This window comes from Pogonomyrmex barbatus, unplaced genomic scaffold, assembly GCF_055798465.1.
Source record: "Pogonomyrmex barbatus isolate J1 unplaced genomic scaffold, ASM5579846v1 scaffold14, whole genome shotgun sequence".
NCBI lineage: Eukaryota > Metazoa > Arthropoda > Insecta > Hymenoptera > Formicidae > Pogonomyrmex > Pogonomyrmex barbatus.
The window spans coordinates 4,247,992-4,265,436 of NW_028297110.1; the positions used below are offsets into that span (position 1 = coordinate 4,247,992).

Below are 17,445 nucleotides of genomic sequence, written 5' to 3' on the forward strand. Positions count from 1 at the left end.
ACCATAAATATTTTCTTCCCCGGTAAAAGCCGTGGTAATTTGCATTTCTAATTAGCCATTAACATAAAGTTAATTTCTTATTACTTAGGATGACAAAAGCAGCATAAGCAGTAGTAACAAAGCGCTTCTCTCATTAATCTAACATATTTCAGTTAAATAAAATTATAGAGCAGACAATATCTCTCTATCGAATTACATTTAGTGCATCGTATGCTTATATTCCAGCGTGTTTCGGCGTGTCAGCTCCGCTTTAACCGGATGTTTCATAAAAAATAAATAAAATATTTTTACAGTCGGATTGTTGTACGTTTTGTAGAAACAGATCCCTCAAAGGGATAAATGAAAAATATTGCGTGATTCGTTGAATTGTTGCCATACGTGCGCGAGCAATAATAAATTGAAATACTCTTTTGCAGCCTACTTTCATCATAAAAAATATATCGCACGATACATCGACTTTACACGAATTTACGCCTTGATATATTCGTATCCTTAATCCAATTTACTCTCATCATCCTTTTTCTTCCCTTTTAATCTAATACCATACGAGTGAAGAAAAATAAAAAAGAAAAATATTTTAATGTAAAGAGAAGAGTCTTCTAAGATACGATAATCATGTTCTTAGATTCTTATAACATTTTGTTCTTGCAAAAAATTTGTCAAATTCTGTCAAATTATTTCAATGAAGGATTATATATAGAATATATTTCAATAAAGTTACTTACCCTCATACACCCAATCCGGCACTCCATTGTAGATAGTTCCAAACACTCCCGTGTTGGTGATTTGATAGTCATTGGCCACTTCTGCTTCCGGTCTGTAGTAGATATTATTCTGGTGAACGTAGATCAGAGCGTTGCCATGTGGAGCCCAAGTCGCAAGTTGCAACGGCGTCGATTCATTCGCTGACAATACTCTCTCCGTTCTGCAAACATGACAAAATAATGCCTTTTTAAAATACAGCGAAAGTAACGATCTGTAGTTATATCTCGCATGCTTGCATTTTTCAAGACGAGTTACTCGCAACTTCCTCGTTTTGAAAAAAAATACCGACACGCGCACTTGCCGCTTTTTCATATTTCCTATTTCATATTTCTCCCTATAAATAAAAAGTTCATCAGTCGGTATCTCCTAAAGGAGATTGTTCTTTCAAAAATGAAACTGGTAAAAATGTACAAAAATGTACTGGTACAGTAAAAATGTTACAAATGCAAAAACATTTTTTATTACTTTAGCAATAAAATTATAAAAAGAGAAAGAATGGTAAAAGGATAATACGATACAAATACATTCATCTGTATATACATCACTGTTTTAAAGAAATAAAAAATACTACGGAATAATGTTAAGTAGTACCGCGAAATAACATCTCATTTATTTTGTATCTTTTGATTTCGCTGATGTATCCCTCGTTGGACGAAATACCGTAGCATATTTTTTTCAAGAAAGCTCTATTATCAGAAGAATATATGTATATCATAAAAATATTGAAAAAAAAAAATAAGAAACATAAAAAAACGTAGAGTTCATTTGATTATTTCCTCGAAATAATTTCCTTGCCGGCTCGTCTCGCAAATCAAAATTTCAGTAGGATAAATCACTCAGTCGTATCGAAATTCGAGTTTATGAAATCGAGACGAATAGAGGAAGGTACAAGGCACATTGGATCACGTCCGCGTTGCTATTGCTTAGCGTTTCGTGACCGATCGCTGGAACCAACAATGACGTCACTGTGTCCTAGTCGAACAATGCCGTAACTCTCTGAGTATGATTTTAGGCAGGGTTCTAGTTTAGAACTGCCGGACAACTCGGAGTCTCGCATAACTACGGCTCCGTATTGTCACCGGCGGCTTTGGCCAGGGAAATGTGATACGGGCCACAAATTCTTCATCAAAGGTTCAAAATCCAAACAATGGCATTGGATTATTATCGCCGAGGGAATAATTAAATAAAACGGCGAGTAAGTAATTACTCTGGGAATAATTACGAATTGTAATTCAGAGATGCAATTAACATCGAAATGGATGCATCGCGGCGCCATATGCGGCGTGTACTGTTTTTCCATTTTGATAACACTATGTTTAGGGAAATCATATTATTGATGCTTTCAACACGGTGGCAACTATTATCAGAGTTGTATGTTATTGCCAGCAATAAATTATCTCTTACCACGTTATTACATATATTAATTGACTTATTACTCGTGCAATATAAACGTAGCTGTATTATAATCATTAATTTCATTGTAATAAAATCTTATCAAATTTGTCCTTTGAATCCGTTTATATTTTCACATGTTTTTACAGTTTGTAATTAATTCCATAATTCTCATTTAATTTAATTTACACAATTTTAATTTTTAATTCTTTTTTAACCTTGTAATGTCTCTATTTCGCTTCTTCCATTTAGAATTTTGATAGATTAAAAATAAATTTAAATATCTGCAAAAAATAATTATATAAACATTTTGATTTTCTTTCTAATGCCCGTATTTTACAATTTTATCGAAAATTAAGCGACTAGTCTTCATCAGATAATTTCTACAAAGACTAAAGACCTTTGCGCTCGTTCACGATTAGATAGACGCTGTTTACAAAGGGCTTGAGAAAAGCCGATTAAGGAAAGTTGATTTTTGCTCCCGTGCCTCGTAAAAATATCATTGTCCTACAATAGGTTCTACAATGTAGACAATGTAAATTGACGAAAAACATTCCAGCCACTTGTTTACTTAAGTACCAAAGAGTCATAGATTTTGCGAATATACGCTCAGTTCTAGTTGACTCTTTAAATTTCGTATATTAATCTGATTCTATAAAAACATACATTTTTTTACACAAATAATTTCGTATAATATATTCCGTAAAAGTTTCAACAATAAAGTTTAATATTTTACTCTTTTAACATCGTATTAAGATGCATAGATTTATAACAATTTATAAACGTTGCATCGCAAACTAAATATTAATTATCGTTTAAAAAATCACAAGTTTTACATTACAAGTTTTACATTAAGTTTCAAATTTTCTCCGAAATTTTGATATTAAACATCGTATTGTGTACAGTCGTGATAGTTTGCCTAACAATAAGATGTTCTGCGATGCGCAATAGGAATAAACGAGACGACTCCGCGATGCGTTCTCTTCGCATATTCGTCACTGTTATCTTGTCATATCAGATAAAAGTTTTTATCCGTTCTGAATAAAAGTTTTAAAGTCTAGATCAGAGTCTCTCTCATATGTGGCAGATTGCCAAGTCTGCAATGTTTCCGGCATACGGAAAACTATCGGAATCCATTCGCGTATGAACTATTGGCAAATACATTATCGAGAGGAAACGAATAGAGTCAGTGAGCCGCAATCTCATAGCACTGGTAGATCAATTAAATAATTGCGCGGAAATAATTTTTTTTTTTTTTTTTTGCGGAACGTCGAACTTGTTCTAACGCGATTATATTCGCGTTTAATTGGAAATCGAGATATTTTATAAATTTTTGTTTAACTAAGCAAACCGACCAGTTTATGATTCTTTATAGATCTTCGAGATTTTAGAATTTAAATAAGAATTATATTTGATCTTTGCTATGCACTCTGTACCTTCTATGAAAATTTGCTTTTATGGAAATTCCAATCTGCTCGATAAAAGAACTTCGAAGATACTGCGAAACATACGAGTTTTATTCTACATCAAGCTGCAAATACGTATGTTTTCAGATACATACACACTTACGTATAAAAAGAGCGGAAAGAAAATGTTTAAGAGAGATAAAACGACGGAAGAAATGTGAAGAAAAAGAAAGAAAGTCTCCTTTCTCTAGACGGTAAAATCGGCAGCCGTTCAAATATAAACCAAAAGCACACGCATTCTGAAATTGATTTTGTGAACAGCTTCTGGGATTACAGATAGAGCAAGCAAACATCTTTACGATTATGTAACCATATATGTAGGAAAAGAAAGTATATGAAAACTATCTCGAAGTTCACGAGTATCTTCTCACAAAATAAAAAAATCTGCAATTTATATTCTACTATCTTTATTATTATCATTAATATCAAAATTTCTCTCGATAATTAATCTTTATACATAAAAAATAAAATTAAATTAAAAAAACCATAAAATTCTGAAAATTCCTGCGTGTTCATTAAAGAGCGGAGATTCGCCAAATTTTAGAATAAAGTAACCTGGTATTCGCAAGTTCTTGAGAAGCTGAGCGTCGTTGTAACAATCGCGTCTACCTCGACGTCGAAAAAGCTCGGGGTCTTTCCGGTCGGTTTCGCGCAACGACCCGCGATGTTTTTCCGCGCGAGTCGGCCGCGGGAAATCGATGAGAAGCGTAAGGCGCGACTTGACTGCAGTGTCGTCGCTGGATGGTGGCTCGTCCCGTCGCGGCGAACTTCTTCTCGAAAAGCCAATAAATAAAGAAAATGCCGGTATTCATGCAGCGTACAAACCGGGTTTACGGCGGGACAGAACTCGCTCGGCCTCGCCTCGCTTTGCGGAATATATAGCGAAGTAACTCTCACGGCTTATTTAGCCGTCTCGCTTTTACTTTCGCCCCGGCCACCCCACGGGTGCATCCCCTGTTCCGCCTTTTATCGCAGCACCGAAAGCCAAAAAGAATGGCGAGTTCACTGACCTCTCATACCACCCGGACTGTGTTTTCGTGTGTCGTGATTATCGGCACAAATAAACAAACCGTCGCGAGATTCATTTTCATGAAAAAATCTTCGCATTTGGTGCGCTTTGATTTTTAAGATACACCATGGGAATAATTCGAAATGAATGTATTTTTTGTATTTTTGATAACATCGTATCAGATCGCTTTGTTTTCGCAGGCGTAACATCGCGATACGTTACAAAATAATTTTAAAAGCAAAAGCTCTTTTAACATCTAAAAAAATTCCTTGATAAACATTGAAGTTAAAATTATGAATTATTTTCATGAAAGAGAAATTACTTTCTTAAATATCAACTGTTCCGTAAGCTCCGTAAGAGAGCTAAATTAAAATAAATGTTAATTACATTTATTAAGTATTGCATTATAATAAAGTTTTGTACTATATTTGTTAAAAAAATATATGAATTAGATGAAAATATATAAAAAGCAACCTTTTTATCTAAAATCAATATATCATACTGAAAATTCTATTGCAGTTTTTTAACCGTTGTTAACAAAAATCGTCTTGCAAATTTTAACTTTGCTTTGATATAATTAATTAAAGAGATTCTGCAACGACACGCTTTTACAAATGCGAAAACGAAACTCGAATGCGGAACATTTTATCTGTAAGGAACTACTTGGCGCGAATCCATTTTATGTCGAATGAACGGATACGTATTCCATGCAAATGAGCATAAATTTCGCAAGGAATTTATTTCATCGCACCGTTCCAACATTATTTTTCACGTCTGGAAAAATGTCTAGCTACGCGGTATTCGCTCCGCGAGAAAAATCGTTCCTTCATGTCAAAATGCACGCAACGAATAACATAAGATTATGACGCACACTGTTGCGCGCGATATATGCATCAGAGGCAGGGTATATTCCGCATTTTCTTAAGAATACGCATTTATCTTTTCACTCTCGCGCGAAACCACCGTCAGCGACAGGAGCGATGCAGCGGTCACACAATAGATTTTATTTGTCTATAAAATTCATCATAAAACAGACTATTTAGCGTTTCATCCGTTTGAAATAATAGCCATGTGTATTTCCGTCGATATCTGAAGACGTAAAACGATTTATAGAAAAGACACACCGTACCGTTAATTTTACCATTATCGGTCGCATTTGCATTATTATTATTATGCAATATTGCCTTCATTCCATATGTACTCTCAAAAAATCCAATATTTAATCTAATCTCTTGTAGACGCACTAAATCTAGAAACAAGAATAATTATTTGATAAATAATTATTCCCGACTGTAGATTTACGTCTACAAAAATTCTGATGGTGAAATGACTATTGAAATTGAAATCGTATTTTCAAGGTGATCTGTGCCATTTCGTTGGTGCTTTTCACCTTAAAACGTGACTCTTTCCAAAAGTCAACGATGTAACTTAAACTTGACAGCGAGGCACGTGTATCCGTTCATTGCGTGTTTAAGCCGCAAAACAGTCGGGGTATGTACAAGAATGACGAGTGGCTTTCACGTCTGCGAATCACATTCAAATAGATTGAGTCAGTTTGATCTACGCGACTATTTGAGAACGGTGATCTCAAGTGCGACGGTTAAGTCCAAGTCGTGAGATTCGCCAGCCGTGGAGGCCACACAACGACGAAATTTCGTGGAATCGCGCTCCCTCGACTTTAGGATGGGATCTAAGCCTCGTGATTCCGCGTGGATGAACCTTAAGGTATGTCAGTTCCTTTAGCAGAGTGCGAACGACAGGGATCCGCAACAAAGACGACGATACTCCCGCGAATCTCGAGAAGTCTTTGTGCGATCGTTTTGCACGATCGTGAGAAATTGGTCTTCGAAATTTTGCGAATTTTACAGACGACCTAGTTTCTCACATAATTTAAACTCTGAGAGAAGTTTGACTAATACACAAAAGGATCATTTCGACCTTCTCTATAAAGATATATATTAACTCATAATTATTACGGATAAAATTTGGTCTCAATGTGTTAAATATGCGATTTCGATTGTAAAGGTAAATAATCTCAAATTGATTGAAAGTATATTTTTATGCATATATTGTAAAATAATATATAATATATATAATTTAATATTTAATATCTAAAAAAATACGCGTACATACACACACATTTGTTTGTTAATATTAAATATACATATAAAATACGTGTATATATATATATATATATATATATATATATATAAAATGCTAGAAGTAATTGCATTGCTAGAAATTGAGAATAAAGAATAAAGAAAGTGTAGAAACTTTTGAGAAGAGTAGGACTTTCCTTTGCAAGACTAGCAAATGCTTCGATATCGCGAAAAGTGCAACCATGCGGATAAGGCCTTAGAAGGCAGTTTTAAATTTTTTTCGCCAATGGGGGAGATGAGAAAAGAGTGCGAGATTGTTGGCGGTCGGGGATGGCGGCGGGATACCGGTAATCGTGATATAACCGCTCCTAAATGCTGAGTTAATGATCAAATCCGAGGGAAAGTTCTCAGACGCGGAACGCGGGTCGAAGGCGGCGAGGTAAGACGGTGCGGAATTAAATTCGTGCGCAGTTTGTAATTTGCACGCGGCCTGGTGTGGCGCGGCTTCTCCCGGCTATCTCCCGTCTCTCGGAGCCGAGATTAAAATGCAAATCCGAACTTGAAATCGCGGAATAAATTTGAGATATGATTGTCGCAAGCGCCGTTGAGACATGGCTCGTTTACTTACAGAGTCTCCAGATTCACGATCCTGTAATGGGCCAAGTACGTATGACGATACAGCTGAAACAAAATAAAGAGAGATATTTCATTCAACTTGCTAAAATTAGTGAGACGGAATTAATAAAAGGGCGTACATATAAAGCTGTTTCATGCAAAATTTTTCACCCCATATATCACGAGACGAATGCTATGTAGTATTTTTTTTACTAATTTCAAGAAATGATTAGAGAATTGAATTTTAATATTATTATTCGTTATTTTTTTTTATTTTTCTCGCTTTAGTCTTAAAAAAAAAAAGAAAAAAAAAAGAAAAGAAAACTGAATCAAGTATCTTTTCGTGTCGGACTCTTGTGAGATTTTATCCATAACTTTTCTAAAAGGGTCACGTTTTTTCGGCCCTCTAGACTTATTCTTTCCACTACGATGATTGATTTTAGGGACACGTCGTACGCTTCCGATAAACCGATAGTGGAAAATATCGATCGGACTGTTTGCGAGGGCAATGACATTCAAGTGATGGAAATTTCTGCTTCTGAATCCGCGGCGTTAAAAATATCCGCTTCCGTGCAAGGCATCTGAATGTGGCCGAGAATACGGGTGACATAAAATACGATAACATGCCACCCGTATTCTATTTCGTTACCGCATTTTGTCCTGGGTTTCCCCGACGGTTTCTAGCGTCATGCGTTGGTAGCTATAAAAACCTCTCGCTCGTGTTATTCGCGTCATTCACGTGGCACAGATAGAGCGGCAAAAATATAATAAAGTTGGCGCTGATAAAAATACGCTCCTTCTGCTAGTACTTTTCACACGCATCCATGAGATTAACGTTTAAAATAAATGGAATAAGCGCGACATGACGCGCAATAGCATTAATACGCACAACAAGATTAACATACATAATGACGTAACATGATAACTGTAAATCATTAATCGCCTTGGATGATTAAAGTATTGTTGTACGCACATAAGAATAATGTGTAATAAAGATATTCGTTTAAAAGCAAAATTTTCTAAATGACAATACGTATTAAATTTTTAATTAATTGATTTAATTAATTTCATTTCCACGTACATGTTTTTAATTATAATCATTTTGTACAGACTAAATATTATATTTTTAATTATATATAAATTATTGTTATCGCAGTGCAAAAATCGTTATCAATATATCGAGGGATAATTACACATTACTAATTTTACAATTATAAAATATTTACAATTATAAAAATACAATTATAAAATATTTTACACTTTGTATTTTTAAACCAATGAAATGAATATATTATTGTAACTGTAGACAAACTTGAAATTTTCCGCAAAAATAATATAAGCGCATTGTTCTTTGTTTTTTTTTTATTATTATTATTGAATATTGAATTCAAATTAGCTGGAACGTGCTAAAAGAGGAAAAAATAAATTTCGACAGTACATTTTTATTGAGTATGATTCGATTAGCCATTCGAGCTTGCAAACTTCCCTGCTGTATCGTATAACACCCTTAAGGTTGCTCGCCTCTTAAAAAGTCGTTTAACTCGACCGTACCTCACATTCCTTATGGTTTCCCTTCCAGTGCACATTCTCTGCTACTAATAATAATCATAGCAATAAAAGCAATAAACGGCTAACCGTGCATCTGAAGTTTAAACAGCAACCGGTGAAACCAATATCAACGAGCGTACGAATTCGCTGGCGAGGACCTAAACCACGCTTAGAAGTTTAATGGTCAAACTTTGCGATCGTGCAACGAATCGTGACTCGCGAAAGTTCGGGGAGGACACGTCTTTTACCTAGGATCCTAATTTTATCAATAAATATCTTCTTTTCACGCTGAATTACGTCCAAATTTTAATTAAACATATAGAAATATCTCTGTGCACCACAACAACTCTATCGTTGGTTATATTTATACGTCACTTATGGTACTCATGTTAAAGAATCGACTTCGACAACGAACTGCTTTACAAAAGAAGAAATGCAATTTACACATGACAAAAATGTATCTTAGTTTCATTTTATTATTTTTTAATTTTAATTTTAATATTTTTTACTTACACGATAATCTGACTCAGTATCGGGCATTCCCTCTTTCTCTTCTTGATTTAACTGTCGCAGCCTGTCTCTATCCTATTTATTACTATTTTTATTATTTTTCTTCCCCGATATCCTACTTGTTTCGAATTCGCGAGTATTTGCACGTTCATCCGTGTCTGATGACGCGTTAAGTGATTGAGAGAACTAATATTATACGAAACAACAATATCGCTGGATACACACCCACAATGATTAGAGGGACCATCGGTGTGTTAATTGGCAGCGGTCGGCGAGTGTGTGTACGCGGTGGCTGGAAACGGTCCAGCCACGGCGATATTCCCACGGGAACATTTCGGAGAGCCAGGGAGATCCGGACGGGCGATAGAGAGCGAGCGGGCCGACCGTCGAGCGGACCATCGACAGTGCCCGGCGATACGGAAGGATTCATGGTGCTCGCCGCGCGCTATTTTGCCTCCATTAACTCTTTCGCGGCGCGCCTATAAATCATGGGCTCGTCTGATAAGGTCGTGCAACGCCATTTTCACGTGTTGCGGCCGCATCCGCTATCGGCCGCGGGTTCGTTTCCATCGCATTATTCCCGCCTTCAACACTACGTCGGAGCGCGTTGCCCTCCCCCCCCCCATTAACCCTCCCTCCAACTTGATGTTACAATATTCTTATAAATATGAGCACGCTGTGTTTCTTCACGAGCAATATGCGATACGTTGCCCCATAATTTCAGGTTCGTCCGAATATCGAGCTCGACTTATATGCTGGATATGCTTTATAAATCGAAGATTCAAATTATTTTAACATCATTTGCGATTTTTCTGGATTAATAGGTAAAAAGGAAGAATAGTATTTTATCATACAATATTTTTATTATTTAACCCATTTATTAGGGTTCCTGTTTTTTTCTTAGATTGTATTCGTTTTCTTTTATATTTTTGTTCTGGGAAAAACGCGATATACATAAACCTAATTATATGGAAGTAACTCGTAAAAAGATCAGATAATTTTTATATGATTTGCGAGTAAAGTTAAGATTTAAGATAGCACAACTGAGAGATTGGTTTTACGAGTTGAAAACGAATTAAATGATTTTGTATAGATCGGAAGGATTCAAAAAGTGACAAATTGGGATTTGTCTAGAATCTATCTATTATTCGATAACTCGAAACAAATGATATAACAACAGAAAAGTCAATATAAAAGTGAAGAAAAACATTCTTACGTCGTTTATATAAAAATTAAATAATCATGTAATCCGAACGCGATTATTAAGGCGCGATTTGAAATTTCAAGACATCGTTCAATAATTACAATTATGTCATAAGATTTATCACATATCGATACAGGTATAATTTTCGAAATGAAATTTAACATCTAAAAACTCTCCCCGTATATCACCTGAATCACATTTCGCCGCATTATAGAGAGCCCCTGCGTCAGTATTTTTTATAGCGCATCGTTTGTATTCCGCCAAATTAAGCTGCGCGATAGAAAAAATGAAAAATGAATTCTACTGAAACTCATGTTAGAAATTAATTAATCAAAGTTCGCGTGAATCGAAAAATGATGAGCCACGCTTCGTCATTATTGTTGATGCGATTGAAACGTGGGATGGTACAGACTGATGGGTGGCTGATATATTCTTTTTCAAATATTTCTGCAACGAATTTTAAAAAATTTCAGCTCGTTAATGCAACATCGAAAATCAAACAAGTCATCGTATTTTTTCCATATTAAAATTTATAAATATAAATATTAAAATTTATAAATATTATACGATAAAAACGCGCAAAAGATGTGTGTATAATCTATCGACATTTTTTTTCCTCTCTACTTCATACATATTAAATCATAAATATATGCAAGATGAAGATGTAGAATAATAATACAAATTTACAATTCCAACAATTCAATACAGCTTCATTGATTTTATCGCTCTTCTCTACAAGCGGACACGAAATGCGGAATCGCCCAAGTTAAACTTATGAGAGAAAATAATTTATTAATTTATTTCATCTTCAGCTGACTTTTATTTAACCTTAAACAATGGATTACTTCATAATTTCAAAGAAATGTAATTATGTATGTACAATGTGTTGTATATTTAACGTTAATTTTTAACGGATGTTTTCTAAGTAGTGATAGCGCAGATACAAAAGCAAATAAAAATTCGCAAAACTCTCTCTAGTCGAGTGGCAGAAAACAAAAGATTCGGCGGACGATCACTTCATTTTCAGCGGTTGGTTTGGCATGAACATTGGTATTATATAAAATTGAGAACACCGCTATTTCCCGGTACGTACAGCACCGGCGGGAATACGAGAGGCGGAAAGAGTTTGAAACAGGATTTAATGTTTCTTGCACGGGGTTACAGCAGTTTTCCCGCACGCGCAGGAGTAATTTCTAACGCGGAATTAATTCCCGTAGCGCTGCGGGACACGCGTTCCGTTCTACCGGAAGCACGGCGTTCGCTTCGATTCGCGCGGTTTAAGCATGGGTAGGCAAGAATAGCCTGTGAGAAGGGCGGCATTGTTTGCACGGATATGCGCAAACACGTACGAATAAGCGAGCGATCGTAATCTCCGTGGAGAAGTTTATTTTACACGCTGCTGACTAGACAGTTTTTCACATCTCCATTTTTATCCCTGACCAAAAAAAAAAAAAAAGGAGAAAAGACTTACGCTTATGTATAAATTTACAAACAAAAAGAATTTGCACGATTGTATAATTTCTCCAGAGTTTTTCAGACTCGTCTCGTATCGCACTTCTGACTCGACATTTATTTGTCAGGCGAATAAAAATCGAATTGTGAAACGAACTATTCAATTCGGATTTATCAGTTTCCCTTTAAAAGCTTTTTCAACTAGTAAGAAATAATATTATATAGATCTATTTTATTATGGATTTTGATGCGTATTCTTGATGCATTCAAGCATCCGGATGATAATCGGATTAAATACGTTATTGCCAATAGTGCCGTAACTATATTAGGACAAACCCAACGAACGGTTCGCTTGATGATCCAAAGTTAAGCAGCTTTGACGATAATTTGTGTTAGAATGAGTGGCCATCTGGAAACAGTCGAGTTTCCTCCTGTTGATGGCGGTTCTCTCGTGCTTTTCGCTGCACTGCACCATTTTACATAACGGAATGCACCCGATAGGTAATTGCCTAAGCTATTTATCGCAATGAATAATTAGCAACGAACAGTTAACTTCTATAACGATAAGCGCGATAGAATAATAAATTTATGTAACCACATTGACAATGCGCTTATATAATAAATGACAATAATTTATGCTAATGTGATAAATAATTAACGTTGATAGTACAGTGAGTATACTGAATTATTTAGGAGGAATTCCATCCTTCGTCTCCCTAATATTCCGAAACGTATTTAACGATATTTTGATGAGTTATTTACCTGCGACGAGACGCCAACCGGTAATCAACGCATTCGCAAAAAAGACTCATCGGTGTCAATAGCGAGGATAAAAACGCGTAAATTTTTCCTTTTCCGGATGCATTCGGACGCGCTCGCACGTCAGTAATGCACTCATACAATTGTTGTTGTTAGTTTCGCGCGTTTTTCCGCTCGCACACTTAATTTCCCAGAGGCGAGCCACTCGCATTCGGTTTTCGGTTAACTGGCCGTGATCCAATACGAGTGGCCGACCATTGGCCGCCTATCTTGAAATAAAATCGCTAATGTTGCTAAAAACTAAAAGCGTCTCTCTCGCATAGGATCGACTAAACGGACACAGATGCTAATTAGGAAACTTTTGTATGAAACCAGGAGACTCGCCATTGCACGGTTCCATCAGCGGTTTCCGCCGCAATTAATTTTTGACGCATAATTACTTACTCCAGTTAATTTCCCAGATGAATGAAAACGTATGTTAACTTCCTCGATTTTATATCGCTTAAATACGCAGTTATAGAATAACCGATGGACGATCGTGTGCATGAAATTCAAATTTTAATAGCACTCCAAACAATTTTTACTAAGGTCATATCGTTTTCTAAGTTGTTTTTTAACACACAATTTTGTCGGAAATATACTACGTGATTACGTCGGAATATTATGCATGAAATGTTCCGCCTCGGAATTTCTCGGCGGATTATTGTTTAGTGCTCGTAAATTAAACAAATCGTTAACGTTAAAAGATATTTGAAATCCGAATTATTCTTGCAATTAAACATTTTTTATTACGACGGTATTTTTCTTTCACGATAGAGATTTACTTTTCTATTAAAGGAGCGCAAATCATTAAGGAGCAAAGTTAACGTAGCGTCGTTAAATAAATAAAATGTGTTAATTGGTAATTAGAAAGAAAATTTGGTAAAGAAGGAAAATTTATTTCTAAATAAAATGCTAAATAAGATATAATATTTCAATCACGTTACGTCATAAAAAAAAAAAACATGGAAACATGGATTCACATTTGCCGATTTCCATAACGGAGGTGACAGCTCTCTTAAGAAAACGTCATACAAAAACGTCATACAAAAACTGTCAAAGCTGCGGGTGATCGCAGGAAAATGATTTTAGATTCGAATTTCACTATCGGAGTCCACGTTGCAATCTCACGTGAATATTTATGTTCGCCATTTCTCCCCGAATGGCTGTCCGTCGTAGAGAACGGAGGCGAATGAAGTACTTTCGCGATACAGACGTGGGGTCACGTTTCGATTTTCGCCCCGGTGATTCGCCTTATCCGAAAACGAGCGATTTATTCGGAAGAGTCTCTCACCGACCCTCCGTTATGTGAATCGACTGCGGAATCGAACTTGTTGGTACGAAATGTGTACTCCGTCCCGTTAAGGCCGATCACGCACCGAATCAGATCAGTCTCACTCGGAATCAGATATCATATCATCACCGCGATCTATATTGGACCGGTAATAATTGATACATTGATACATTGAGAGAGAGAGAGAGAGAGAGAGAGAGAGAGAGAGAGAGAGAGAGAGAGAGGCTTACAAGAATTTCGTCGGACAGCGATCTGTACATTGCGAATCAAATATTGATGAACAAATTGCAGTACAATTCAATCCATATTATCGACATTGCGTACTTGCATTTCTGCATCATTTTCAAAGATAACTCTTAAAATTTCCTGAGAAAATTGCTATTGTAATAAAATAGAAACTATGACAAAAATTTGAAATAATTATAAAATTTTTAATTGTATAAAATCTTGATTTTAAAGTTTAAACGTTTGAAAAAAATTTGCATTTGATAGAATATGATAGTATTACGTACCGACGATATTATAAATCTTAAATTCAAACTGTTGCATAAATATGCAACTTGGGCGCAAATAATAATACTATTTCCTACATTTATGTTTTTCTCAATAAAATTATCTATTATACGGCTGTCGTGATTTCTCAAGCCGTTAATTCCAGACTAATCCGCAGAATCTCCGAGCCAGTTTGAAGAAGTCAAATCTCAAAAGGTACAATAAGAATAATTTACGAGGATTTACCATACGCCATTCAGGCGCTATAGCCGGGATTAGCGCAATTTGCATAAATCGCGACAAATGAAATTAATTCATTGCCGATCGCAAGCGGGCTTCAACGCGATGGACAAATTAATTAATAACGCACGATAGTCATTAAGGATATAAGTCATAAAAATCGTTACTGCGATTTATGTCTTACGATGTAATGCGCATATAAAGCTTTGAATTAAACGCGAGATAGAATTATAGCTTCGCATTTAATGATTCTAAAAATTCATATTTGATATTGAAAAATCTTTTCTATTATCACAGCACTTTAATATAATCTCAGCTGTTTAATGTTCTCATGCTAATGTTACATTACTTATATTAAAACCCGCTAAATTAAAAATAATTAATAAGATCCTTAATTAATTAAACTGGAATTTTATTACTGGATAATTATATAATGTGCGGCGATTTGAATGTCATTAACAGAGATTTCTACATATCCTGTCGACATAGCCTATCGAAACATTTTCAAATTCTCGAGCTTTAGAACGAAGATTAAGACAATATTTGGAGGACCGTTAATGTTTCCTTAACGATTCTTAGCATTCGCTCGATTCTTAGTAGCATCGTCGATGTTTATTCCGCTTCTCTGACGCCGTATTGCATTAACGTGCCAAATGGCGTGTCGCATCACAAAGAGAGGAACGCAGGATTTAAATCGTGAGAGCGACGAATACCTACTTAGGCAACGTCGATTCGCAGGATCGAGGAAATACAACGCGATAGACTCGCCCGGGGAACGCGCGAGTTCCGGCTGATCAGAATCGACTTTATCCACTGCGACTCGGTGTGCCGAGTGCATCCTCGTAGCAACGGGAAAAATCTCGACGTTCGCTTCTATCGGTGCGGAAAAGCGTTTCTTCGCGGACGAGCGGACACGGCGAAGGTATATCCGGTGCCGGACGCGAAAGCGTTCACCTCGATTCCGCCGAGATGCACATTACGTGCATACCGGCACGTATCCGCATTCCGAATATCTCGCGATAAATATGGAGCAGTTCTTTCCTCGGCTTATCATTAACCTCGGCCATTTTTGTCAGACGTATGATGATTCTGTTACGTTTGCGAGTTATATTTGTAATGTCGAAACTTAATGCCAAAGTTGGCTTTATGCAGAGCGAATAAATATATAATAGATAAATATATAATAGATAAATTACATGTAATATGTAATGACATAAATGATAGGAAATATGTGTTAATGTGTTGAAATAATATTTGATATTCAAATTATATAGTCGATATTTTAAAATAGTTAAGTGTATCCAGAGGCTATGCGCAATTAACAAAATGCCCCAGGTTTAGTTTCCTATGATTTAACTGGAACGAAACTCCTAATATATTTTAGCAAAAGCAACTACGATATATATATATGTATATATTGCAATGCGCATCGCGGTTTTGTGCGACAGTGTGGAAGGCACTGTTGGGGAACATGGGAATGCTGAAATTATCATTTAATCAGTTTGGCATGCAGTTAGAGCAGTTAAGATCTCTCCAAAGATCTGCACACGTAAACGCGTTATGTAATTCACGAATGCAAATTTCACGTGCTGATCTCATATATATATATATATATATATATATTTTCTCAATCGGTCTTTATAAATGAATGATTAGTCAGAATATTGAAATTTTGATCCAGTTAAAATTTTCATTACGTGAAATATCATATATACTAACATTTGTCATATTATTAAAACGTACAAATTAAAACGAACAGCGTTTTAAATAGAAAACGCCTGCATATCGAATTCTATTAACAGAGGATTGATGGAAAATTGACCTAAATAAATAAATGCTGGCGATTTTTCGTATATTAATTACACAGTTTGTAATTACACTGCATTTTTTAGTATATGAATTGCACTGCTGTAATTAATAAAACTGAAAATGAAAAGTAGGTCAGATTTCTCGCTTTCAAATAATTGAAAATTTCTCAACTTGTTTTATGCGTGTAAATCGATATTTTCAGCACGGTTTGATTATATCCCACGCACGTGACGCTTTCTACGTGACGAACAGAATTAAATTTCACCGCTGCGAATTAAAAAAAAAAAAAAAAAAAAAAAACTCTCTGAAAATGTAAAATTAAAAAAGATTAATCTTTTTACGGCGATCCTCTTTCATCGATCGAAACATAATTCCTTTTTTAAAATTTTATCGCATTTTTTTTTATTCGAACACAAACGTATGTCAAATCTATACGGAGTCATGTGTTCTCGGACAAATTAGCGAAGAACGACGGTCTCATTTATACGAGGAGGGAGCGGTAAGAGCACGTCCGGGATTGCCGGAAAAGATCATCTCTGGTTTCATAAACACACACCAATCCACGCGAGTGGGCTGCCGCAGCCTCCGAGTGTTGCATTAAGAATTGATTCTAATGCACTGCTCGTGGTAGCCACCACCCATGCGACTCGGCAACCGAGGGAGAAGGCACGAATGCCCGGAAATATCGAGAGCACTTACAGCCCCGACACGATTTCCTGCGACTATCGGAAATTTCAACCGCGGACACACCA

The 17,445-nt window shown here is 35.9% G+C and overlaps 1 protein-coding gene across 5 annotated transcripts in view; it reads right to left on the reverse strand.

Moving 5' to 3' along the window:
* LOC105424479 (dipeptidyl peptidase 4 omega) overlaps positions 1-17,445 on the reverse strand; it is a 301,174-nt gene that overhangs the window by 47,340 nt on the left and 236,389 nt on the right. For all 5 annotated transcript variants that reach the window (XM_089073120.1, XM_089073119.1, XM_089073115.1 and 2 more), the window contains 2 exons: positions 7,360-7,412; positions 726-925 (listed from right to left, as the gene is read on the reverse strand). In XM_089073120.1, the coding sequence (XP_088929246.1) occupies positions 726-925; positions 7,360-7,412 (253 nt within the window). The remainder of the gene's footprint in view (positions 1-725; positions 926-7,359; positions 7,413-17,445) is intronic.